The sequence below is a fragment of the Battus philenor genome, unplaced genomic scaffold (assembly GCF_028537555.1).
Source record: "Battus philenor isolate CCGP_79_NKW_IND1 unplaced genomic scaffold, ilBatPhil1.0.hap1 SCAF_6, whole genome shotgun sequence".
Classification (NCBI taxonomy): domain Eukaryota; kingdom Metazoa; phylum Arthropoda; class Insecta; order Lepidoptera; family Papilionidae; genus Battus; species Battus philenor.
The window spans coordinates 16,598,873-16,626,481 of record NW_027181726.1 but is presented as its reverse complement, the minus strand read 5'-3'; the positions used below and the strand labels follow the sequence as shown (position 1 = coordinate 16,626,481).

Here is a 27,609-nt window from a genome sequence, read left to right as displayed (position 1 = left end):
AGCGAGGAAGGAACCGTCCAGAAAGTAGAGAGCGGAGTGATTAAAATATGAGAAACAAATATCAAAGCAGGGAGCGAGGCAAAGGCATAAAACAAATAGAGCCAGCCGGCCCGCGCTGTCTGTCACGGCGCAGCGGAGCGCTCTCTAGCCGCTTCTGCGGACATGAGGTCGCCGTTACCAAGCCAAATGTAAAAAAACTCAAGTTTTGAAATAATTACTATCATAACTCGTTTTAAGGTTATTTTCTTAAGTAGAAAAATAACAATGAAAATTTTAGGTTTACAATCGATTTTTTTTCGTAAATCGATGTTTGTTTCAAAATTTTCTATTTTAATATTAAATTTTGTACATCTCATTAAACATTCCTGTAAACAACTTATATTACATTCCATAACCACCACTCAAACCCGCTAAACAGCTATATATAAATTAATAACTGAAATTTCGAGTTGATTCGCGTCGTGATGCAAATGTGTTCATAGTAGGGGCGATGCCATGTTGAAACTTTCCGGCTCAGTGTCCTCGCATCCACTTCTTTTAACATCAAATGCATCACCGTCTCGTATTCTTCGTTCCTTTTTCCATTTATATAACAGGCCACATAAAATTTTAACAACGATTGCCCTGCAAACACTTTAAACGAAATGTACGGCTTCAATAAATGTTTATTTTTTTATTAAGTACGCGCTTTGTACGTTTCTATTGAAATATTTAAAAAGTTGCTTGCATGAGAAGTTATTCTCGTCGTATTTTTTGAAAATTCTCAGTTACATAATGTTTTTCTACCTACTATCAAGAAAAAGGTGGTCTACGTTTAATATTATACATACATACAGTTGATTAATTTAACCTGAAAATACTTCAATACGCGATCAGCGGGCGCAGATGAGTTCCCACCCGAGCACGTTGGCAAGGAAGGTGATAACCAAGTGTGATCCAAGAAGGATATATACAAAGAGTATTTATAATTGACATGACCCTAACACAACGGCAGCGACCACATCCCTGCTGGCGGTCGAATTCAAATCGGCGTTCGATATTTGAATTCGAACGCACTAGAATGATTTGACATAAAAGTATTATAGCTGGCCAGTAGGCTGTAGGTGTAGTCTGGCCAGTAGACCAGACATACGAAACGTGGACGCTACATTTCTTAAGCTTTATTAAATTTTTACTAAATTTAATTTCCGTCGTAAAATCCGATTTACTAAATTTAATCGATCCGGTCTTATATTGTCAGCCTCATTAACAAGCAAAGTCACTTAACGCGCTACAGAGAGTTGTACTCAGAATTTCTTTATGATAATGAATCAGAAATAACCAGAACCTTAGATGATTGAAAGTAACAGACATCTCAGCTGAATAGCAACTTGTAGTGGGAGACCACATAGCGCGTAGTACATGTGTCCGCCGGAGTCCTAAGATAGAGACCGTAGAGTTTCATAGTTTTTAAACACAAACACAGCATTATTAACACTTGCTTACAGAATTTGGATGTCATTATTTGGTTCTGATTTATTGATCTTGGTTATTTTAATCGTCTTTACACAAAAAAGATGCCGGAATTTGTGTCTTTGAAAAATTTCTGTTTCTATGAGGTCAGGTTACGGAGGTAAATGATGTTTATCTTTTAAGTAAGAAAAGGAACAATATTTAGCCACTTTCGCACATGCAGTAGTAGGCCCGCTGATAAACTTATCTAATCTTACTTAGAATGGACTTTCGCAAGGTAACCCCTGATTCCATTAAATGTTTATCTTTTAGTAGTTTTTTTTAACAGCTTAAAAGTTTACAAGTTTTTTGTTAACAGCTCAGTTGTGTACTAAATATGACCGATCGAATTAAATATACGATGAAATATGTTCGGCGAGGAGATTTCTCACATTGTTTTGTATGTCGATGAACTATTTTCTTTTGTCCTAATCGACTCTGGCAGGTGCATATTTTTACAATTAACTATAAATATAAAGTAACACACACACACACACACACACACACACACAAAATGAAGTAAACATTCAACATAATGAGTAGTTGACTCCGTACTCAATAAAGGGAACATGTTACAATTTACTTATATACATGTTAGTCCATTATCATGAATTTTGGAGCGTCATACCAAAAAGAAGATTATAATTTATGTTACATTTTTTCAATTCAAATAAAATATTTATAATTATGACGAACATACAATCTACACACATTTATAAGTATGGTATTGTTGATATTTTAGTAAGCGTCCTATCTATCAAAATATTACAAAGATTTCAAAACAATAAAAGGAAAGAATAATTTAAAAACCTATATTTAAATCCAGATTGGCTCGATAGAACTAAATAATACGTTTCGTTTCACACTTTCGTCAATTTTATTATGTAAAAGCACGCACAGTAAGTCTATGTCAAAACGGAACGTTGTTTTCCATGATGGCAGTTGTGTGATGTTTTGGTTTTTTTCTTGTTAGAGATTCATTTAAACAAGTGTACCCGTGCAGCGGTTCGATGTATTCGGGATAAATTAAAATTAATGTGTGTAGTGAGTTTCGCTGTTTAGTATGTCAGATGGTGAGGGCAGGACGCGGGTGGTGTAAGATGCCGTGCGAGAGCTGCGCCGTTCAGTTCAGTGTGTTTCGGCGGAAGCGGGCCTGCTCGGAATGCGAGCGGTATTACTGCGGAGGGTGTCTCCGGCGCGGCGGAGGCACCATGTGCGCACCCTGCAGGGTGCTGTCGACCCGGCCTCTCTCGCGGCACACTATCGCCCACTTGAAAGTTCGAGACTTGCAGTGCTTTCTGCAACGTCAGAACGTCTCCACTCGCGGCTGCGTCGGTTCGTAAACACTTTAACATGTAGCTTCTAGAATGATCCGAACATAACACCTCCCCGCGTTTATTGACAATCAAAATCATGTTGACCTTCAAACTTAATTCTTTCGCGTAGAGTCGTCAATAACGTTATTTTGTTCTTTGATTATTATTGACATTAAACGTTTTGGTCACTGCCCCGCGTTATAAGATATTAAAATACGTAATTGATTATCCATATCTTATCTAATCGAGATCACTGTTATAACTATATTAGGCACAATATTTGGTGTATATGCCCAATAAAATTCTTTCAATTGTTTTGATTAAGTAATATAATATATAAAAATGTCTAGCCAAACCATGACAGTTATGACACCTTACACTTGGCTATCACTTTGTATACATATGCCTGTCATTTTTAACATCCTAATATTCTAAAAATGGAAGCCTAATTAATAGTGGAGAAAGTTCATTGCAAGGTAGATGGGTAAACGGTGTTAATAAGGTATGTGGAAAGGAAGGTATGTATGTATGTATGTTTTATCTGGTCCTATAGGAAATCTTTATTTAGGCCCATGGCTGTTGGTGGATGCCTTTCAGCTGAATTTTTACATTATCAATTATAATTAATAATTTAATTAATTTTTCTAACCATAATTGATAATTACATGTACACTACTAGACATGGCGTTTATTTATGTCTACTATCTACAAAATATCATAATTCTCATTGATTCGGCCCATAGATGCCCACTGCTAGGCCTAGGCCTCCATCAAAGATACCTTTGGCGGGATATACTATAATCTCCACACTTGGCAGGCAGATTCAAGGAGGCAATCACAGTGTGATGTTCTAACACACAGAGGACTGCTGCCCATCCTCTGGAAACTTGTTTAAGAGCAGTGACAATCCCATATAAACATAGTACAATTGCAAGTTGCATTGCTCTACAATATATAATATACTTTATATACAAAGAGAGACCACTCAAGCATCACTCGGAGATGCCTTTTCTTGTATCTCAGACATTTTTATAATTTTAAATGTCATAAGGATATTTCTGATATGCAAGTAAATACCCGATATTTATATGACTAACAATTTCTGTTGAAATTGACTAAAACAATAATTACATTAATAGTTATAATTTTGAACATCTGCAGCAAGTACAAAGTGCAATGTGTGAGGAAAAACATGATTACATCAATTAATAGAAATTTTTTGAACCACAAACTGAATTGTAGGTAATGAAGGCTTAACTACAAAAGTGATTTGTAACTCAAATTCATTTAATATAGGAATACCATAGAAGCGACACAAGATGTATAAATAATGTGAAAGTATGATAAATGACATGGGACAATGTGGGAATTACTTTTGAACACACAGTATTCCCACACATTCATAATTAATATTTGCCAATTAAAATTACATACAAATTTGTTGATAAATTAAATTAAATAAATAGATTACATTTTTTTTAGTATTATATAAAGAATAAAAGCAAACTATCTAAATGAATGCATTGCCGTATGTACAGGATGATTGATTATTGATGTAAAAATGCATGTTCAAAATGCATATTCCAAAATTTATAGACAGAATTTGTTTCTTTACAATTTTACATGGCATGCTTATGTAACTTGCAAGGTATGCAGGCAAACTATGTTATAATAGTATTGTTTGTGAGATTATTCATAATGAAATTTGATATAGTAATATCTAATATCATAAATGCTGATTCATATGTCGCTGCTTATTGTAAATGAACACAGTGAGCCATTGGTACCTGATATGTAACTTTTTGTTTAGGCAGCATAAATGCATGCCACTGAACAGTGTGATACCTAACAATAAAATACATTGTTTTATGTAAGCACTGAATATTTTATTAAAGTTTGCTTTGTCATTGTTTTTTCCAGGATTATATTGTATGGTTTCTAATAGATTAGAGATAAACTTGTACAATGCAGACTTGGTTGGTTAATTGTTGGAAGACTGTAATCATTTTAATATAGAAATTTTTTTCTGATAAGGAATATTTAACTAACACTTGTACAAATGCCGATGGACGCCCAATGCAAGGCATAGGCCTCCTCCAAATATCGCTATGATGACCAGTCCTGCGCTGCCTGCATCCACACCAGACCAGACCTTAAATATGTTGATGGCCCACCTTGTGGGGCCTTTCTGCGCATATACAGGGCCGTGGTCGCCTCGAGAACATTTCTGACCCAACAACCATTGGTTAAACAAAAATACAAACATAACTTTAATATACTGGTTGCATTTTGAGAAGGTCCGCAGAAGAACCAAGGACACTGATGTAGGTCGAAGAGTTGCTTGTCTGAAGTAGAATGGCAATTGATGGCATTTGAGGTCAAAAGGTTCTTTAGTGGTGACCACGAGGCAGTAGACACGGCGGAGATAGGTTTCCTACTAGATGGATTCACAACATGTCATGGGAAGTCCCTGGATGCAGATAGCACAAGAACAGTCACCTTGACAATCAATGAGAAGCAACTATGTCTTGCAGTGGGCGTCTGTCAGCTAATATGATGATGATGGGATTCAATTTTAACTGACTTGAGTAATTCCCCGTACCCTTATCTATCCTAACACCGCAATTAAGTAACAACTGTTATCACTAATTAGTTTTTAGTTTTGTCTTGAAAAGTTATTCCCCGCTGATAAACAATAATGACAGGCATATTAAGGGTATATCAACAATTTCTTTATCATTTGTATGCACATTTTTTTGAGGAATAATTACTTTTGGTTATAAACTTACAATGTTTATGATTTAATGGACTGTTTCAATATAATAATAAAATAATGATATTGGTTATAAATTCACACTTAGGTAAAATTATGTAAACATAGTCAGTAGTAATAAATTTTTAATGATAGTCATTGTAAAAGTAAATATGACGTAAATTTTTTATTGTTGTATTTCTAGATAATGAATAAAAATTTTATTACTGATTTTTCGAGATAATGAGTCATTGGTGAATGATTATTTGAATGAAACACACAATTATTTTATATTTAATGTGGAATTTGATGTTAATAATGTAACCTATAGCAATATAATATATAATTTATCCTTCTACTGTTTCTATACTATGGTTGTGTGTAAGAAATTGCCTCGTGTGATAAGACCGCACATTGCACAATTTTTTACTATTTTACAAATATGTGTATATTTTCTACTGTGTGCTATAAAGAGTTAAAAAACCAAGAGGCATCTGGCTGTATAGTATTTGCCTCTTAAACCTTTTGTAATCCCTCTTTAGTCTTTAAGGTTGATTGCCAATTTCTTAAACCACTCTCTGTTTTAAGTGAGTTATGACTGCAATTTATAGCCACATATCTTTTCAGTTAGTTTTCAAGAGTAAAGGACTATGACCATCATTGTAAAAATATTCTTTCATTATCTATTATGAGTTTTAGTCATGGATCAGGGCCCTCTACTATTTTAATCGTTTAAAGAACTTCTTTATTACTCTAAACAAGAGAAACAAGAAGTGCGGTCTGTCAACCGCTTGTTTTGGTATTCATGTAAATGTGGCCTTTTTTATATTACTGAAAACTTTTCATATGAATACTAAGTAGTTTAAAGTTTTGCCAGTTACTTGTTGAATTATGTTGTTATAACTGTTATTGAAATATTAAATATTATTGCAGAAAAAGAGGAGCTGGTAAGCCTGTGCGTGTCCCATGTGAACAGTGCGGCGTACCGACGGCGGGGATCGCGGACCGGTGCCTTCAGCTCGCTGAAAGGCTTCACCAGCAACATCAATGACTTCCTCAACTCGGCCTTCGACATCCGCGCGCCGCAGCCCGACGCGCCGCCCGCACGCAGTGAGATCCTGCTCCTCTTGAGTTTGTTTGTTACCTCTCAGCTTTTATAATCATGTACACCAATCACACACATCAGGATGGCAGAGCAATTATAGCTCTATGGGTCAAAACTCGTGACTGATGATCTAGGCTGTCAGTTTCATTCGAGCAGGCACACAATTGGTGAAAAACATCATTTATAAACAGTACGGATATATATTCAATCCCAAAAATGAGATATATTACCACATTAGATCCACACATGCTAAATGAGATTATAAGGGTTGTAATAAACCATGGTTTATTACCACCTACAGACTCTGATATTTCTTCAATTTCGGCCCATATTTATCAGTTAGGAAATAAAAATATCCACCTCCGCCAATTACAGTGATTTTGTAAGAGCATAACAGCAGCACTCACTTTTTGTTACACCATTACAAACGCTTATTACGTTTTGTAATACTTTATCCTGTTTCTGTATATATATTAAAATGAATGTATTTTGTTGATCCGCTGCAGGCAGCTGTTTCAACTCGACGCACGTGCACACACCGCCCCCCGGGCCCGGCCCCGGCGTCAACGTGACGGTCACCGTCACAGAACGTCGCTTCACGCCAACACCAGGTGAGCATCCAGCCTACCTTTAGAGTTTCCATTTCAGTACGAAACAAGTACATTTAATTACACCTATTTGCCCCAAGAGACAGTTTTATCAATAATTATTGTCCTGAAGCAGTTGTTGTTCAGGATAGAGTAAATGGCTCAGGATAAAAGAACTCACGGTTTTATTCTTGAAAAAAGAGAAGATGGTTATGATGATTACTACTCTGCCAATAGCTTAAGAGTATGGAAAGGAGTTCAGCTGATAACTGTACAAAAATGAATAATGTTTATTCAGGGTGCCTCAAACAGAGTTCAAAGCCAATAAAAAAGATATTCTTTTATATATCTTATTCCTTTTACTGATGGTAAGCCTAGTATGCAAGAGACTTTCTGGAAGATGCATTATTTTCCAGTTTATATTGAACTGTATTAGGACTGCTAAACCACATAGAAAGCAAGTACATGTTACACGTAAAGAACCCAGAAAGCAAAAGTGGTGTGAATGCAGGAGGTGAGCGCGATGTGCGGCCAGCGGAGCCCGTGTTGGAGCCCGAGGCGGCGTCGCACAGTGGCTCAGTGGACGGCGCGCGCCTCGACACGGCGGACTGCTTCGAGATTGAGGATTTGGACGACACCGGCTGGGAGTTCATCACCACTCCAGCCGACCCTCTTCCCAACGGTAACTTCACATTCTGACAATACGTCTCATATCTGGTTATAGACCTAATTTTTTTTCCTCGTCTATTAAAAATATTTTATAGCGATACTCCTTCCCAGTCCTTAGGCACTAGGTTACCCCAATTTGTTCCTGTTTGCCTTCGCAAAGTTGTGTCACAGATCACATTACATTTACATTTCCCAGATCAGGACGTGTTCAGAAATTTCTTAACTTCATATTAAGAGATGTCACTATCAAATTGACACTATCAAATTGAACTATTCTAATATTTTTCCGTCACGAAATATATATTATAATTGATTTAATTTGTTAAATCATGTTACTAATAATCTATCTGTAACGTTCCAGACTCGGAGGTACTTTTCACCGTGACAGAGGATAACCATCGGACGTCTACAACCGTGGTGTCGGATACCGAGGAGAGTAATGGTGCTCGGGGCGGTGGTGCCGCGAGCCGGCTGTCCCCGCCCCACGGGCGCAGCGCGTCGCTGGGCACCCCGCAGCGAGCCGCGTCCGAGCTGGAGCTGCACCGGACGCCCTCCGCCGACACGGACACCGCCAGCCTGCAGGACGAGCCACTAATGGATCGAGGACGAGGTCAGACAAATTTTTCTTAAGAAATGTGCAGCTAGTACTGTTAAAGTAGAGCCTTTGGTGGTGTTAATAAACTTTAATTGTTGATTTTTATATACTTTTATGTTTTGGTGCAGAAACGCCGCAGCACGTGAGCCTGGAACGGCTGAGCGAGGCGCAGCTGGAGGCGCTGAGCGTGCGCCAGCTCAAGGAGCTGCTGCGACGCAACCGCGTGGAGTTCCGCGGCTGCCTCGAGCGCGCAGACCTACTGCAGCGAGCGCGCACACTGCTGCGCAACCACGCGCAGCTGCAGCACGGTACGAACCACACAACACCACGAAACCACACCCACTATAAGTTCTAGCCGAAAGTCAGAATCTCAGAAATAAAACTTTGTTTGCTATCCTCAAGCGTGTATTCTTCGATAGAAGTGATTATATTGTAATAAATTGCATCAGTAGTCACGATGCAAACGGATTACTGTTGCACACGTGGGCGCGGCGAATTCGATTTGTGGCTGCCTGCTTAGTATGCGCCCATCTTCCAACAACAACGTGGGTGCTATGTGCAGGTGATTGGGTATTGAAAGTGTGAAAGCTTTGAAGATTTTGCACTTATAACCAATTATCCTGCAAACAAAATCAACTGGTCGATTATCGACGACGACGTTTAACAGCTGAACGAGTGGACAATCTATAAAGAAGTAATAAAAAATGTTCTGCTTGCAGACATCGACAGCCTGCCAATCGAGGAGTGCTGCAAGATCTGCATGGCGGCGCCACTTGAGTGCGTGCTGCTGGAGTGCGGACACATCGCCGCCTGCACCGCCTGCTCCAAGCAGCTGGCCGAGTGTCCCATCTGCCGCCAGTACGTGGTGCGCGCCGTACGCTTCTTCCGCTCCTGAACCGTCCGCCGCCTGCTGCCGACACTACGAGAGCTGCCTTCAGGCTTCAGACTGATGAGCTCCACACCAAGTGCTACTGGTCGAATACTTGATATACGCGTCATGTGTATGTGTGCGTGTAAATAGATGCGCATTCGCAGCGGAGGTCCATTCCGCCGTCATCTAAATGCTAGAAAGGGACAGATATAGAAGAAATGAAATTAGTTCCATGCGTTCATTTTTAGGAGCCAGTAGCTATACAGTATGGGGTTGTATGGAAAAAGCGTGTAAAATATTATAGCCGGTGGTCGAGATGGCGACCAACCAAAAAAGGCCAACTTAGCAGTAGAATCATTTGTATGCGGTCAATGCACATGAAAGTTTTTCATTATTGTATTTCCTATACTCGATGTGGAGAGACAAATATTAAAAATTTTCATATGAAATAATATTCCTTTGTCACTATGTTTATTATAGCTTTTACATGAATATATGTTTATAAAATCAGATAAGGACGCTTGTGTAAAATGAACTATTCTATTGAATTTCAATTTCCAAATAAGTTAATATACATCAACACATTATATGTAATTCCAGATGTATTTCTTGAAGCAAATATGAATTTTTCCCGCTACTTATAAAAAGTTAAGCTTCAAAATTACATATACCCAACATAATATCAAATATTGTTTATATATAAACATGTTTTCTTGTTCTTGGAGGTGTAAACTTTGATAGCTCCTTTTCAGAGGACATTCTATGCTACAATTCCAAACATGAATTTAGTTTTTTTTAGGTACATAATATTATATTTCAGAAATGTAGATGATGGGACAGTAACAAAAATCATATAAATAAGGATTCGCGCAAATCCAGGATTGCTATAGTTAATTTTATTTGATATACTGTCAAAGAAACTATGAAATAATGGATCGATAAGTTTAAAATAACTGTTATACTTTATTATCGCTGAAATTAAATTAATGAACTTCAATTAGTGCAGTTGATGATTATCATCATCCTTTCAATCATATGTTATCCACTGCTGGGCATAGTCTTCCGCAATATATTTTCAATAACAGTTGGAAGTTGCACCTGACCTTTTTCGACCAGTGTTGTCAGTCGATAATATATAATATGTATTATGTATTCGTTCATAAATAAAACCATCTGTCAAAATTTTGTATATTTTCTCCATAAACAAATATTAAAATAAAAATGGAGAATAGATCTCAAGCGATAGACATATAGCAATCCAAAATCAATTACTTCTCTTTCATTCACTTTCTCATTCCCTAGATCTTATACATTCGTTCAGTGGTGCATTTGATCCTATATATAAATATAAATAAATTATTAAATGCTTTTTGTAATATTCTTACAAGTGACAAGTGAATCTATAGTCAGATATATATAGCGAATTGCCTTTTCTTCCGGGATACCCTGCTTAAATCATTTGTCAGACTTTACATGGAAATGAGTTTAATATAGAATACTAAGCAAAAAATAATTTTACTCTCAATGTGGAACACTTTCACATGGTTGGTGATGTATTAAATGCAAATAGTCGATCCGCGTTCGCTGCTAGATGAACTTGTAGGTAAGGATTAGCTTTTTTAACTTGAAGTACAAGTGCACGTCCTGTTGTACTGCAGCGGCACGGTCAATTAGCTATTGGCTGATTTAGTCTCCTAGAAGTACAATGTCACAGCAAATGAACTGCGTACATCATACGAGTCATACATTTAGTGATTGCTTGTTAAACTAAAATGAATTTACCGCCTATACAAATAAAGTTACAATTACTATGACCGTACTCCGATGTTAGTTTCATTGCAGTTGAGTTTGGCTGGAGATTTACATTCGTTGTCCGATGTCACATGGCATGGAATGTATATAAGATGGACTTTAGTATTTTTGTACGTGACCGTGTGTCCGCGCGTGGCCCAGGGGCCGGGGCGCGGGTGGCGGGGCTACTCGGGGAAGAAGCTTCTAGTGCGATGGATTCTAGACTGGCAAGATCAAGCCAAAATAGTACATATGTACTATTGTATATACCGTTACGCCAATGTAGACCTTATGTATATTGTCATAGAAGTTGATAACCATGAGAAATATTAATCAATTTATTGTTCGATTTGAAAATGAAAATGTTTTTTTTATATTCCATTTTCGAATAAAAATATAATATTCATTTATGTATGTACTGTGTATAGGGGTCATGGCCGCGGCCCCGTGACCCGCGTCTCGGACCCGACTCATTAGTATATCGATATGTAAATTATGTTGTTTTATTTAAACCTGTATACCCTTTTACCAATACTTCACTACTAGCTATTTCTATTGCCGAACCACAACTCTTAACTTTCCGTGACCAAGGTCTTGACGAAGTTATCATCAGGGGCACTCAGGACCAGTTTCAACGCACATTGAAGTAAACATGGCCGGATGTGCAACTTTTGGCGTTGGATGTTCCTCCATGGGTGACCAATCCACGGCTACATGGCTCACAAGGTCTACGGGAACTAGAAAGGAAGGTGTACATATAACCAAGTGTTTTTTTTTCGTGAGCTAATGCTTTTGTATACACATAAATTACAGGGGATTGCGATCAAATAACTAAACCCTTAACATGTTATTTCATCATCGCTATGGCAGGATCACGAGACCTTTTTCATCATCCCTTAGTCACCAGCGCAAACCGCCCAAGCGATCACGCCTGGAGCCAGTAGCTCCTGATATATTTCGCAATAGGAGACCAGACCACGGCTAGTAAATGGGGCAATGAAGGTCAGTTAAGGAATAATAGATCTCGCAAATTACTACGTGTAAAAAATGTGTTCGTGAATTTATCGCTATACGAAGTTTTTAAACTTGATACAAGATGGCGCTCTGAACGCTGTAATTTCGGATATTGTCGACAGATGGCTTTTGTTGATAATTGGCACAGGCGGGGTGCTGCAAAGGTTTTAGAAATAAAAAAATTATGATAATTTTAATACTTCATTAAAATTAGATATTGATCACCATCTGCCCTAGCAGCCTTTATTTTGCTAAAGAACCTAATAGCCTGTCGTATTACAATAGAAAAAATAATTATCTATATAACTTATTTTGAGAATGATAACTGATTGGAAATAGACGTAAAACCATTGAATTTCTTGTTGAGCGTGTAGATCATTGTTAACATACACACCATTAAAGCATTTACATATTTACTCTAATCATTCATGCTGTATACGGATGATAAGAAAGAGACCAAAATAATTAACAATAATTATATTTTATAAAAAAATATTTGGATAAAGAGATGGAGGTGGTTGAGGGTCGAGTGGGCGTGGTCAGTCGCGACCGAGCGCATGCGTGTGCGCAGGGGGGTCGATGCGCAGCACGCGCTCGGCTGGCACGAAGTACCCCTCGTAGTGCACCGAGTCGGGCGTCGTGTCGTAGTGGTAGTGGCCGCCGTCGCCGTGTGCGCTGTACCCGTGGAAATGTTGCACACGCAGATCCAGATCCTGCACGAAAGGAATTCACAAGTTAGCTACATTGCAACACCACACTTCCCACATACTTATCAAATATAGTTAACAGCGACTGCTATTAGTTGACCAGACAAGGGAATCAAGACCACTTTCGGGAGAGATGACAGGTTACAGAGCGGGTTGAGATGAGAACACGTATACTCACAAGATCACCGGTGACCATGGTACCGACGTGCGTGACGGGCGCTCGCATCTCGAAGTAGTGCAGCCACTGGTCCACGTCGGAGTCGGAGCAGAGCGGTGTGGGCGAGAAGTCCGGCATCACGTGGTGCTTCACGCGGCCCTCGCGCAACACGAACGTGCCGCCCAAACCTGTAGCACATGACACCAACATTTTTTAGCAGTCAGATTTTGGCAGTACAACTTGATTTTAGCCGATCAGTACAGACCATAGAAATTTGCATCATGCTACTACATAATTCGATTTAATATCTTACTAAAAACAAATTGGACTTGATTGGAATGCGTAACTGCAATAGTTACTGCGATCGCTTTAGCCCCGTTGGCCTCTCTTAAAGGGAGGTTAATACAATAATTAATACAATAATCGCCATGCTTGGGATGGGGGGGGGGGTTGGCGATCGCAATGTGGTATTATGGTACACAGAGGACAAATTAAAGACAAATTTTAATTTTTTTTTTAAATTAAGGACAAATACATTTAAATAAATAAATAAATATAATAATATAAAATAATAATGAATGAACCGTTAAAATAATTTAACAATAAAATCCGTAACCCTAAATATTAAATAATAATAATTACTCAGTGTTTAAAAAGAATTTGAACCACATTTCAATGAGTAAAAAAAGTGTTTGTATATTATCTATTGTTTACCGAAACGTGTCTAAGAATAGGAAATAAATTTACTTTTTATTTTGTTCACGTATGACGTATCCGAAGCCATTGTTATATTTTGACAGATGTCAAAAGTTTTAAATCTGTCATTATTGTCATCGTATGTTTCTGTTATTCAAATTCTGCCACCTATTGAAGATTTACAATCTTACCGACTACTTTCTCGCCGTAGTGCTCCTTCAGCGCCTCCCGGATGGCTGTGATGAAGTTGGACTCGCCGATGCGTTTCTTTGCAACCACCTTCAGCACCTGCACCGATTCGAACATAGCATTTTAATACACATAAAAGTTTTTGTAAAGAAACTAAGTCACTTTTAGCGTGTATTATAGGAAATCTATTTTTTGTTAAACTCAGATTTATTCAGTTTCGTTTTCTCTGTCTATTACTCTAGTTCTCAATAATGATAGAATAAACTAAATCTTTAAATTTAGCGTTAACTTAATCTAAAAGCAGACTTGTTTTTCCTGTGTATATATATGGCCGGACTTGACCCCTGTCTGTAGGGTTGTCCCATGTCCAACAGTGGACGTCTTATCGCTAAAACGATGATGATAATCCAAAAGCGTATCATATCCTAATATAGACCAGGACGAAATCACATCTGACCTCCTTTTGTTTATTTTTCATTCTTTTTAAGCGTAAAAGTCATTTGCGATAACGCTTAGTAGTTTTTATATTGTGATATGTTTTCTACAACTAACTAAAATTGTATAATCGTAAGTAACAGATAAAGTCATCTAGTGTAGTGATAAGCACAAGGTGGCCGTAGCAATCCCTCATGTTCAATAATTATTGCACATGCAGTGCTACTATTTGAGGGGTTAATCATGGCAATGTTATTTATAGTTGTTTTTAGGTTTATTAATCTGGCAACTTTCTTCTTCTTCACCTGTCATTGTGTATCGTCAAGTGCTGCAATTAAATTTCTGTGTAAATTTAAACAACGAACAGCAGTTCTTACTATAGAGATGCTCGTTTTACTTAAAGCCTCGGATTACGCCTTGCAGTTGCCCAAGAAGTAATTCCCGAGCCTGATTGTAAACTGACCTTGCCGGGTGCGCCATCACTCAGCAGGTAGTTTCCGAGTAGCGCAGTTCTCGTCTCGGAGTTGGGCAGACGCTGCTGCAGGTATCCGCTGCTACCCTTGGCCGCGCCCACCGGCTCCACGGAAACCACGCGCGTGCCCTGTTGCACTGCGCCGCCATCCACGCGCAGGTTTATGATGCCCTGCACAGCCTCTGATCAGTACCACACAAACACAACTTCCACATGCTCATTTATCAGGCATCACATAGCTTGATAATACCTCCTCTTGTAGGAGAAAAACTGGGTATGTGGAATGCCTATAAATTAAATACCATTCGGTGGTCTTTCTCAGTATATTGGAAGATAACATCAGCAGAATGACTTCTAAACATGTGTCGATACTGTGCCGAATCCTGTGCTGGAGTTGGGATAAAATCTGGAGCCAATGGACCACTTTGTATTGCTGTCATTCCCGAATTCGTTTTAGTGGACGGTCACCGTCCCCATTCGTAGCGTGTGCAATTCTCAAAAACCTATGACTTAAATGATTGACGGTGAGAGACATGCATTCATATAAATTTTTGATCATTTTTGGTGACCGCTCATGTACGTTAATAGAAGAAAACCACAAAGGAAGTTCTACAATTATTTCATTGAATAGTTGTCTATGTTTTGATCCTGGATCGGCCTTGTCTTATTCAACTTCAGGATGACTCCTGCTTTATGCTCCTGGGTGAGCGTGGGGGGAACGTACCTCGCAGTTGACGCCGACGTAAGGCCAGGGCCCCGCGCCCGCTCCGGCCAAGAAGGCGGGATCACGACGCAGGTGGCGCAGCAGCGCCGCCAGGTCGTACACCTTGTCGCGCTGCACCTCCGGGACCAAGTATGGGGGACCGCCCAACTCCACCAGCTTTGCGTTACCAGACAGACCTGGACATTAAAGTTATTTAGATTTAGAATTAAGAAAGCTTCATCATCGTATGATCGGAAAGAAGCCTACCGCAAGGAACAGGTCTGTGGCAAAGATCGCTATAATGATCGGTCTTGTACTACCCCCCTCCAACAAGTTTTACTTTACTACAGACTTTAGCTTACAGACTAATATTTTTTTACTGACAGAATGAGAACAGTTTTATTGATTCTTAATATCTAGATTTCTATAATTAGAAAGAAAATTTAGAACTTTAATGTAAACTTATTCTGGGATTATTGTAAAGATTTGTATCTATTTGGAATGTATTGTATTAATTTTGAATATAATCATAAAATAACACTGATAAAAATAGAAATGTCACAGATAACTAGTTAAATTTCTACAGAGATATTATTTACACACTAATTTTACATGTATGTATGATCTTTAACAGAAACTATGACTAAAAGTAGACGAATATTTATAAAACATGAAGTCCCATTTTGGGCGCCATCGAACTGTTATGAATCTCCGTTGAGAAGCTTTTTTTTAATATATAAATTAGATATGAAAAGGATCAATATTTAGCCACTTTCGCACAAGCAGTGGTAGTCGTGCAACAGAGTCAACCCGCCAGCCCGCTGATAAATGCGTATGCGGCAAACAATGCGAATTACACAACTGCCACCGTCAAATCACTCAACACGTGTTTCACCCCTCCACGGGGCATCTTAAGGAGTTATATCACACCGATTAGTGCCAAACACAGAGTGTGGCACTAATCGGTGTACCCACCACTGCATGTACGGAAGTGGCTAAATATTGGTCCTTTTCTTACTTAGGACTTCCGCAAGGTAACGCCTGATTCCATTACATAATAAGATATAAATTTCAGGAAAAGGCTTTTAAAAAATACACGAATTAGCATGGATGGAGACTATCTCGGCCGAGTGGTTGTGTTGACGAGAGGCTAGGAATCGCTGAATGAGCGAAAATGTCAATAAGTGGTGAGGATTCATGCTGAATGTAACAGAACGAATCCGTCATTATCGTAAAATTGTTTTGTTAAAAGCCTTACTTACCACAACCTTTCTTGTACAAAACATGTCAATTTCCAAGCGATTAAAAAGTTAATGTGATCAATAAAGACCCGGTCTTATTTGTGATACTCATTAAATAGATCGTGTTCTTTTAGATTAATTCACAAAAGAACTTAGTAAGAAAGAGAGCATATAACATAGCACAAAAGAAAGAAACTTGAAAATATCTACAATAATATTCATACTTGTCTTTATCAGCAAAAATGTCCGTTATCATTGCATATATACAATGAAATCAGGAATCACGCTTCAAGTGATTGATTTCGATAAAAATACAATCTGAAAAGGCAGTTCCAATTTTAGATTTATTTGTAACAACAGATACTACATTTACCCATAAATGTAGTATCTGTTGTTATAAATAACTGTGTTTTCAGTAATTATAACACATTTTTAAAACTATAACCTCCTTTCCGTTTGATTTTGTCTACTTGTATATAAATACAGACTGATTAGTTATAAGTATAAAGGCTTAAAGGAGTAAACGAATAATTTATTTGCTGTCAATGTATGGTAAAGTGTTTCATAAGGTATAAAGTACTGATTTTCCACTATGTATTTGCAAATTTTGTACTAACAGAAGTTACTTGCCTGTCGCATTCTCGTAGAAAAAATAAATGACTGTAACATATGTGGACATAACCACATTATACAATGTTGTGGGATTCTTCCTAGGATCGGCGATTCTTGGAGGTATTACAACACGAAGTCCGAAGTACAAGTGTATATATTCGTCAATTGTCTATTGCCTTATGTGAAATTTTTGCTGTTAGCCTTGCGGCTTTTACAGCTTCATCGGAAACGAGTTCACGGAACGGAGTATATATTCGTCAATCTTAGCCCATATTTATACCGATTTAAAATTATGAAAACAATGTTGAACCAATAAAATTCGTCAGCCAAATCACAAGTCGAGAAGTATTGTAGCGCGCTCTTTCGCACGATGTATATAAAGAATTATATTTCTGTGGAATTGCCCTTTCAGCCTCTATAAGGTTATTGGAAATAGGTGTAAAAGCCTTCATCCTTTCCACTCCAAGGCTGTTATGTAGCATCGATAAAATTTAATTGGATTATAGTATCTTGCGATTCTAGAATATGTTTCATTCATTCGTGATTCAAACATTTTAGTAACAAAAATCTTTCCTGTTTTAAAATTTTCCGCAAAAAGAAGTGTTACACCATGTCGAGTATCACTCGACATTGGAGTGGAAAGGGCTAAACCTTTTTTAATGATAAGCGAGCTATACATTCACCTCTTTAAAGCCTTTACACTTACAATCAAACACCCTATATAAAGTTAAAAAGCAGTTAAAAAATAGCAAGCAAGAAAGTTAAAAAATAAATAAACTGCAAGTCATGTAACTACGTATAGTAATTGTATTATAATTGTTATCTCAGGCTACCGTAATATTTGCGCCGTCGATTACGCGAGCAAGCGCTGATAAGCCTTTGTAAGCTGTTATCACAAACAATAACATTCAACAGCTTCTGCTTCTTATTGTCATTATCAGCTGCGCGAGATAAGGCGTGCGGTGCCGTCGGTGTCTTACATAACTATGTTTATCATTCGACCAGTTGACATCTTTAAATTTAACGCTGTACTTTAACCCGATACATACCAAGGTCTTTATTTGGTAGCAACGTTCATTAATGTACGCCAAAGCAGGGGTGTGCAACATTTTCATTTTTTTATCGGGCCGCATATATGGTAGCTCGTGTTCATAATTTACAAAACTTTATTTTTATTAAACATTAGAATTTAAAAAAACAACAAAATAAAGATTTTAATACAAAATGTTAAAACTTACAAGAAAAGAACGGAAAAACGAAATTGCTTGAAATTTGTTTTGGGAAGTAGTTTGGCGTTCTTTTTTCTATACAACCTGATTCATATAAGTCGGAATTGATGGTAGCAGTCTTGATCGATGGTCATTTTTAAACGATTGTTTTGGGGTTAGTATGTACTACCATTTTATTAAAATTAATTTTATAACAATATATTCATATGAGATAATTGATAAAATTGATTCAATATTACAAATACGTCGCATGTTTCTCATCCCTGGTCTACAGTAATAAATATCAATACTGTCTTTCACTGGACATTATTGTTATGCGTTTTTTAATACGCTTACAAACCTGGGACTTGCCCAGTAATGCTCTTGTTGACCTGTGCGTCGAGTTTCGAGAACATTCTGTTCCTAACTATGTATCGGAGTATATCAATTGAACCTCATATTGAAGTAGTCTTTCCTTTACTGTATGCTAATATGCAGCTTATTTAGAACCGTGGCTGGTCTTCGGAACCTGGTTCTATTTTCAACTGGTTCATGCATTACATGTAAAGGAAATCGGCATATTTATTTGAATATTTACTTATACACTCTTCATATTATATAAATTACAATGGTAAATTTAATGACGAAGGAATTTCCTACAAGTAACTGTTTGAGCGGTTCAAAAATAAATTAAAGAAGGTAGAAGTAATGATTACATTACATAAAAGAACAAAACACCTTTATATACCTGTCATAAACACTTACAAAGTTAAGTTCGCTATGAGTTCACTAAAATATAATAATTTATTGAAATTATAAGCGCTATGTAAGGTTCCATCGGTTCCGATGGAAATCTATGCTGATTGCCTGTGTCCAGCGGTGGACGTCCAAAGGCTGAAATGATGATGACGTCAGCAGCAGCTGTAGGGGGTGAGGCACTAACCTGGCGAGGTGAGGTCGAAGGGCTGTTGCGTGAGGTCGGGGCTGTCTTCCACCGTCACGTTCACCGTCGCGAAGGTGCGGCGCAGCCCACGGGAAACCACTGCACGAACATCAACGTTAGTAAACACACGCCCACTTCCAAACGTTTTACAATGACAATACTTTTTTATACGATCTATCCGACCAGGACACTAGAAAGGGTAAAATGTGATGACTGGGATATTTTTTACATAAAAAAGCAAATAAGTATTTTAAAAATTAGAGTGATTGATTGCCGAGAGAGAGAGAGAGAGTTCCCAGCGAACGGAGGCATTAATGCAGCGTTAATCCATGATTCAGTTAGCATTATCCTAAGACATAAAGCTTGAGAAAGTCGCTACAGATTTAAAAGCTATTTTGTAGTAAAATCTTTGTTGCTAGCAGTGCGATATCTAGATCAACTTCCAAGCCTTTAGAGCAAAGCATTAGTGTTCCTTTTGGTATTTTGGGGTACGTTATATGAAACAGATATATCTGTGGTCAAGTGTAGAGTGAATCGCTTCTGAGGTAGCCAACAAATATAAAGCACTCACAAATGTTGGCGTCACGGGAGCTTTCTTGGTTCTGGTGCCTCGGTGAGAAAAAGATGACGAAAAACTTAAAAAGATAGTACAAGCACCCCACGACGAATGCTCTCCTAAGAGCACATGAAAAAAAAAAACCAATAGCACAAAAAAAACATTTCTTTGAATGATTAAACTCACCTTCAGCCAATTCGTCGAGGGGCGGCACGTGGAGAGCTTTCTCCGTGATAGGGACGGTGTTGTAGTCGATTGACGCCATACTGTAACATTCATTACAAATATTAATTTTACAGTAAAGTATATCTTTTATGTTTTCACTTAAAACACTTTGTGGCGCTTGATCTTCTCTACATCCATATTTCTTAGTTTAGTCATCCATATTTCTTTAGTCATTACGAGAATTGTCCGGACGAAATAATTCTGTTTCCAAATATAATAAATATTCCTTCACACAAACACACAATAAAGCATTGTAAATTTAAATAGAAAGCGCTAATTTTTTAAAAAAAAGTGGAAAATATTTTTAATTTAGGTTTCAAAGCCAGCTTCCAATACCAACGACAACATAGGGTTTGTAATTTCATTAAATAAAATCAATCTGTTTTCTTCAAATGAAATATACTTGGATATCAGCGCAAGTATTTAAAAATATGTTTAACATTATTTACTAAGGAAAATGATCATTTATGTCTCCTAAAACCTAACCTATAATGTTAACAAAATTGAATAATGTATTTTTAAAAAAAAACTATATTTATCTATACTGACACTTCTAAATCACCCATTGAAGTATTGTAATAAAAAAATATTTTGAAAATCAGTGTAATCTTTATAACAGTTACAGAATTTATGTTTTAAAAATTATTTAAATATAATAGTGGTACTTGTTGTAAAAATAAGCCGAATAAATTGTAATGCCTTTGCCCGGGTTAAAAAAATTAAAAAAACATGAGCCGTGTCCTTGCTGTCAGTCGTGCAACAATTACCTCGTGGCGTGACGGCCGGCGACGGAAGCGGAGACTGCAGCCAATAAACAAAAACACATGGAACACAACGCGACAACCAACCGCTTTGCGAGATGCATCTTGTATCTTATACTTTTTGAAAGTGAAAGGATTTGATTATACTTAATGTAAAGGTCGATGACCTTAAGTTAAATAACTTACGTATAAGTTGGACGGTCGTGACGGAGTTAGAGACGTGCACCGCAGCCGCGTGCGCGCGCTGAGTGACCTTAGCAAACTCAACACTCATCTCCCGCCTGTTATGTTGTACGAAATTTATAATAATTACATAACTCGGTACATTTATTTAAAACAAATAATAAATTTGATAAGTACGTTTGCTGGTTAATTTTTTAGTAACATAAACTAATTGTTGTAAATAAATATTTGCCTAGTAACACGGAAACAATGCACAGAGTTAGATAATCATTTCCCTAAGGAATTGAATACTGTGATGTGGAAAAACGTTTATTGAATAATTAACATAATTTGTGCCCGGAAAATGAATAATGCGCCTATGAGCAGTTGCGCATCGTTCCCTAGTTCAAATCCGACTCCCCGAGAACTGCAACGGACGCGGGCGCACGTGCTGCGCCTTGGCTAACTGCCAGGCGCAAGCAAGAGCGCGTATAGTGCACGCCGTGCGAGTGAGCGAGACGAGTGGACGAGACGAACAAACAGTTGAGCGTTGTGACGACGTCCGCGGGAACTTTCACATATGGCGGCTTTTTATGTAGCAATATTATTACAATACAATAATAAAAGCTTACGGATAAATTGCTTTATAAAAGAAGTTTGTCAAAATAATCCAAAAAAAAACATAACGGGTTCTTCTCAGATCACAACTTTTTGGAAAACTCGTAACTTTAAGATCACAGATATCATTACAAAAGTGCACACTTTGATACTATTTACTATCAAATTGGACTCTAACAATCTTTTTACACAAATGACGCATTTGACAATTCATAGAGGAAATTAAATTAGAAAAAGAATAGAAGGAAGTAGGAGAACAAAAATGAATTTGCTAGTTAAGTGACAGAGGGTCGTGTCTATGCGTCTTGTATACGTATTTTGGAATGAAGAATGTGTAGAAGACGAAGGTATGTAGATTTTATAGACCATCGTATAGATGCGAGATCGATTTTAATACATTCAATAGCAGCTGGTCCTTGAGGTGAGTTTGGACTTCGCTGACAAGGCCCGCGGGATCCTGTGCTTTCTTTTGTAACTAATCTACGAAGCGTATTTGTATATTAAATTATTTTCCAACAATAAAATCGGTACAGAGCTCAGTTTGTACTCCTGACGTCGAAAAATATGCTACAACTTGCTAGTGGAATATTTGACCAGCTACAGGTTTTTGGATCTAGAAATATGATGTTTTGAAGTATATGTAAGTATTCAATAATCAAAATCAAAATAAAAGAGTATTTTGATTTTGATTCAAATAGACTGTTATACGCTCTTTCAAATCGTCAACACAAAATGTCGGTATTGTTAGTACTACAGGAAGCTCTCACCGGCTCGGAAGGCAGTTCTGCTGAGAATAGCCGGCGTTCAATTTGAATGGCTACTTCTTTTTAAGGGAAAACGACAGTTAAGAATATCTTTTTTGATGCAAAGTTATTGTTGCCTATGACATTTAAAGATTGCGCGCGCTTGAGGCGACGGAGCGCAGAAACCTCATACCCTTAACTTAGTTTCAGGTAGCAAACTACCAACAGAAGCCTCGACCTGGGCCTGTATTATTTTCATCATCACATCGGGCGACTACAATCCTTTCTTTGCTTGTTCGAATATTCCAATAAAATTCTCTCGAAGATCTTTCTACCATCTTGTATTTTCTTTTCCAGTGACAGACAATATACAAACTTGTCTATAAATATTTTATTAATTCAAGTTACAATAAACAAAAGTGATATCATTACGTAAATATCAATTAACTATTTTTTTTAAAAAAAAACACGTAACCTGCTCTAATATTCATTGTTGCTTTGTTATTTATGCGTTAGATAATTTTTATATTCTTCGGAGTCTCTCTTGCAAAGTATGTTTTACAATATATTGTTGAAAATAAAAATATTACAATTTAAACATTATACTCGACATATTGACTTGTACATTTACATTAGTATGTCTGTCTTGTGGCGGTGAGCGGAGCACATCTGAACACTTCTTGTACAACATTTGGGCCTCCATCACCACTAGCTGATAGACGTGACGTGGGTTGCCTCCCTCCCCCCAGGTGGACCAATGGCATCGTCATGGTAGCTGGATGCAGACAAAGCAATTGTGGCACTCTTTCTGGGAGGACTACACCATGCAATAGTCGTCTATGGGCTTGCATGATGATGAACCCTTAGCAAACATACTGACTTCCACATTTTTTAAATATACCAATGGAGCCTCTGAACAGTTCTGAATACTAGTGAAACGCTTCTTATCTGCTACCTATTTTAACTACGTATCGTAAGCAACAATAGCAGTGGTTACTACTCCTTAAAACATATACTCTACTATTCTTCTTTTGATTATTATTTTCCATAATTCGACTGCTGAACTTCAAGAACTAAAATAGATAATGGCAGCATCGTCTCCCTGAAGAGGAACGCAGGATACCCCGTTACACTTTCTTGCACATTGCAAGAATTATGATAAAGCATGTGTTTAAATTGATTTTACATTTGTTTGATTATTTATTACATTAGTTCTGGTAGACAACAACAGATAGCGCCACTTGTCTTTTATACACAGGATTTCCTTCCCTAAGACATATACTTAAGTAAATCGTTATTTTTTTGCAATATAGTAATTTGATAGTTAAAAGCTGTTTTCCATATCAGAAGCAACAGGAGGTATTAAAAATTAAGGTCGGGTAAAGTAATAAACAGGTACATATAATTGTGATATAGAAATAAGACATTGAAAAATTATAATTACATACAAATGTTTTAAAAGAAAATATGAAGTCTGACTTAAAATAAAATATATGAAAAATGTGGCGTAGGAAGGAAGGCGAAGTTTTGAAGGTATGTAAATAAAAGGAACAAGAATGAAAGATAATAAATAAAATGGAACAAGGAGAGAATGAGCAGAGAGCCAGCAGTTTTGTCTGCACAAAAAAAACACATACATAAAAAAATTCTTTGTCTGTTTTCAGCAAAACTCCAGAGCATTTTGGGGAATAATAAATAAAACTGCGCAAATAAAAATATATTAATTTATTTTACAACTTTATAACAGAACTGCTTACATCTCTTCTTAAAACCACACACCGCATGCGAGAACCAAAATGCCGTCTAACGTACAAATAAATAAATAACAACTTGAAATAAAACATCTCTAAGTAATATTTGTGGACACTTTGGTTAGAAAATTATGTACACAGCCTTATCTGTACAACATTTATAGCATTAATAGTCAATTCCCCCCCTACCTACGGGGCAGGTAAACCATTACCATCAGCCAAAAACCACGTGGTGTTGCCCATCAAGAGCATTTAAGATAGTTATAGAATAGTACGTGTTTACAATACACTATATGAAGAAAGAAACTTAAATGTATTGAAAATTGTACATGTCGGAATGCTTTAACTCCGTATATCGTCGATAGATGGCGGTACTTGCAGATTGCATCGCAATCGTTTGGTTCATTAGATAAATGACCCCTTTTCGAAAATCAACTGGTATCTCCAAGTCGTATGGTGTAAGTGAAAAGTATGTTACATAAGTCCAACAGTCGGCAAAGTTATAGTTTGTTTGTGGCCAGTGTTATTAACGAGATATTATCGATTTAAAAATGGAAAATGGCAGTGTATGTAAAGAATTCTAATTTCAAAATTTCAATTACCATCACGTTGTGGGCTATTACTTCATATTAGGTACTTGTAGCCGGTGGTCTACCGCACTACCGTTTTTTAGTGGGCGCTTTACTAGCATTTCGAGTTCGATAGTCAACGGGAAAGGGACGGGAATAGTGTTGTGTAAAAAAAATTTATGTTGCCGTTTAAAATGTCTATCCATATACTTATGACATGTAATTAGTTTAGGGGGGCGTAGTCCAAAAATTCTATAAAAGTTACCTGCTTTTATATTAATGCCCACAGCTATCGTTCCGTTTTCGTTATGACGTCATCTAAAAAATTTAGACGAATGCCTACACTTTCCACAGAAAATCCTTTGTGCTCGTATTTGGTACTTTATATTTGTGCTTTTAAGGTTATTTTTCTATTAAATTTATTTAAATGTAATCACAAGTTTACCTCGATGGAATTTGTGCTACAAATTCGGTTTAATAAGGTTGATAATTTAAAAATTCGCCAATAAATCTATTCAATAGTGAAATAAATATAATAAAAATTGTGATGTAAACAATGTTACCACTAGTAATAACAATAGACTTTACCTTTCTGTAAGATCCATATAATTAGTGACTTTAGTGAGCAACTGTGTGGTATGTACGCTTAAGATGTTTATTAAACCAAAGGATATCACACAGTAATTTTTTAAGTGTAGTAAACATATTTAAGGAATGTATAAAGGATATTTTGAAAGTATTCACAAAACCCGTCAGTGATTTCTATGAACTCTTAGATTATAGTTTCAAATTGAAGGATGCCATTATACAGGCGCTGAATTTCTTCTAAATGGTACGTATATAATAATTATAATAGTTTTTAAAAAATACAGAACATTCATAGTGTGTACAAAGTTTCGACTGTAATAAATCTCGTATTTATTTGGAATAAACGGAATCGGATTTTTTAATAAAAATTCCCCAAATTATTAAATATTATTGAACTACTATTTATAAAATTCAAAACGTATTTAAAAAATAAACCGACGGAAAAAAAATTATTATTCAATAAACAAATATTTAAAATACAAGAATATTAGGCAACGATGTCTCATGATTATTTTGTTTTCATTTAAAGTTTTGAAAGATGTGTTGTTGTGGAGTTCCCTCCTGCTTCTTCTGCACAACTGTAACACCTTGCGAAGTAGAGTAGAGTCAAAAATAAAAAGTTGACGATCAATAAGAGTCCTGTTAAGTTCTAATGTTGAATGAATCAGTTTTAACTTATTTTTATCAAATATATACAGAAATCAAGGGCCTGGTTTTTAAACAAAATAGCACTTTTCATTAAAATTCCATCCATTTCTCAAAAAAATCTTACACGCAACAATTAAATTTTTTATAAAAAAAACTAGGAGTTCTTAGACGTTGATTTATGGGACAATATACATATACGCTAGTCGATTATTGATTTAAAAAACTTGGACACTTTTGTGTTTAAATTGACATTTCGAATGCTTGTACTTCCGTATGTTAGTTGGAATGTATCTATATATCTAAAATCATTTTGTTAATCTTAACATATAAGAACAAATTTTGCAAAAGACAAATAATTCTGTAAGTATAAATAAAATGTTAGAGATAAGAATTGCAATATCTTTCACATTGCCATTGTAGGGATGCAGCTGTAAACCTGGTGATTGTATCCACCTCATTCATGAAGACAAGTATGCATTAAAGTTAAAAAGAATAATTACTGTTTTACTGGCGGTTTTAATTTATCAAATTTCATTATTTTTTACAACGATATAAATAGAAAAAAAAAATTTAAAAATGTGTGTAACGGATGGCGCAAAAGTAATGTCATATTATGAACGCGTCTTAATTTTTACAAATGGCGCCAAATGTCACAGAGCTTTGACGTTTATGACGTTGATATATAGGGACTTAGTTGTCAACAAGCGATGGAGTATATCTTTATATCTACATCATAAATGTAAAAGCATTTGTAAATATTAAGGTACGTTCACATTATGACATTACTTTTATGTAAACTGTTATGTATGTATGTGCCGAGACAAAAATGAGTTCCGTAGACGAACAAGAGTAAAAAATATCGCCCAAAAATTGGCAAGTTTATGTGGGCAGGTACGACACAAAGCGGATAGAATTATTGGCCGCAAGAGCCTTAAGGTTCTTTAATAGATACTTCCATTTAAATGGTGGACAGACGATTTTGTTTGTAAGACGATACTCAGTACAGGTTCAATTGATCTTATTATAAATATAGAAATAATTAAGTGCAGCTAAATGAATGTATGTAATGTAAGTCTGTCAGAGAAATAATTTTGTTTAATCTGTTGTAAAAAGTATGTCTTTGATTTGAAATGTCTCCATAGCAGTGGTTCTCAACCTTTTTCTGCCATGCCCTACAAAGCCTTCCTAAAATTCTTGCGTCACTCCTATAGCATACATAATTTTAACATTAAATCAAAATGGTTAATTATGTCAAGTCCTTTTTCGAACTGCCATCTTTTACAGTCAAATTGTCACTCTGTGGGGCGTGGGCCCTACGTTGGGAAACACTGTTATTTAGTATAGTAACAAACTGTTTTGTTTTATTTACACAAGCGATCATTTATATAGGAAAGTCCATACGTTTTTATAGATTTTCTATATTTAACAGATTTG

General features: G+C 36.6%; 2 protein-coding genes across 2 annotated transcripts; one reads left to right on the top strand and one right to left on the bottom strand.

Annotated features, from left to right (window-relative positions):
- Positions 1-2,349: 2,349 nt before the first annotated feature.
- LOC137930517 (E3 ubiquitin-protein ligase RNF34-like) lies at positions 2,350-10,579 on the top strand. Its single transcript, XM_068773792.1, has 7 exons — positions 2,350-2,826; positions 6,493-6,690; positions 7,171-7,275; positions 7,763-7,933; positions 8,282-8,530; positions 8,644-8,823; positions 9,235-10,579. Exons 1-7 carry the CDS (start codon positions 2,562-2,564, stop codon positions 9,408-9,410), a joined length of 1,344 nt encoding a protein of 447 aa, XP_068629893.1. The 5' UTR covers positions 2,350-2,561; the 3' UTR covers positions 9,411-10,579.
- Positions 10,580-12,653: 2,074 nt separating this feature from the next.
- LOC137930480 (ester hydrolase C11orf54 homolog) lies at positions 12,654-20,375 on the bottom strand. The gene is made up of 7 exons (XM_068773738.1): positions 20,297-20,375; positions 19,555-19,653; positions 15,572-15,747; positions 14,839-15,018; positions 13,943-14,039; positions 13,077-13,243; positions 12,654-12,904 (listed from the first exon to the last, which is right to left on the bottom strand). Exons 1-7 carry the CDS (start codon positions 20,373-20,375, stop codon positions 12,731-12,733), a joined length of 972 nt encoding a protein of 323 aa, XP_068629839.1. The 3' UTR covers positions 12,654-12,730.
- Between the last annotated feature and the right edge of the window lie 7,234 nt (positions 20,376-27,609).

Coding starts and splice junctions, on each gene's coding strand:
- LOC137930517 (XM_068773792.1), top strand. CDS start 2,562: ATGGTGAGGGCAGGACGCGGGTGGTGTAAGATGCCGTGCGAGAGCTGC. Junction 8,531..8,643: donor ACTAATGGATCGAGGACGAG/GTCAGACAAATT, acceptor GTTTTGGTGCAG/AAACGCCGCAGCACGTGAGC. Junction 8,824..9,234: donor CCACGCGCAGCTGCAGCACG/GTACGAACCACA, acceptor TTCTGCTTGCAG/ACATCGACAGCCTGCCAATC.
- LOC137930480 (XM_068773738.1), bottom strand. CDS start 20,375: ATGGCGTCAATCGACTACAACACCGTCCCTATCACGGAGAAAGCTCTC. Junction 15,019..15,571: donor ACGTCGGCGTCAACTGCGAG/GTACGTTCCCCC, acceptor GAGGCTGTGCAG/GGCATCATAAACCTGCGCGT. Junction 12,905..13,076: donor CCATGGTCACCGGTGATCTT/GTGAGTATACGT, acceptor CCTTTCGTGCAG/GATCTGGATCTGCGTGTGCA.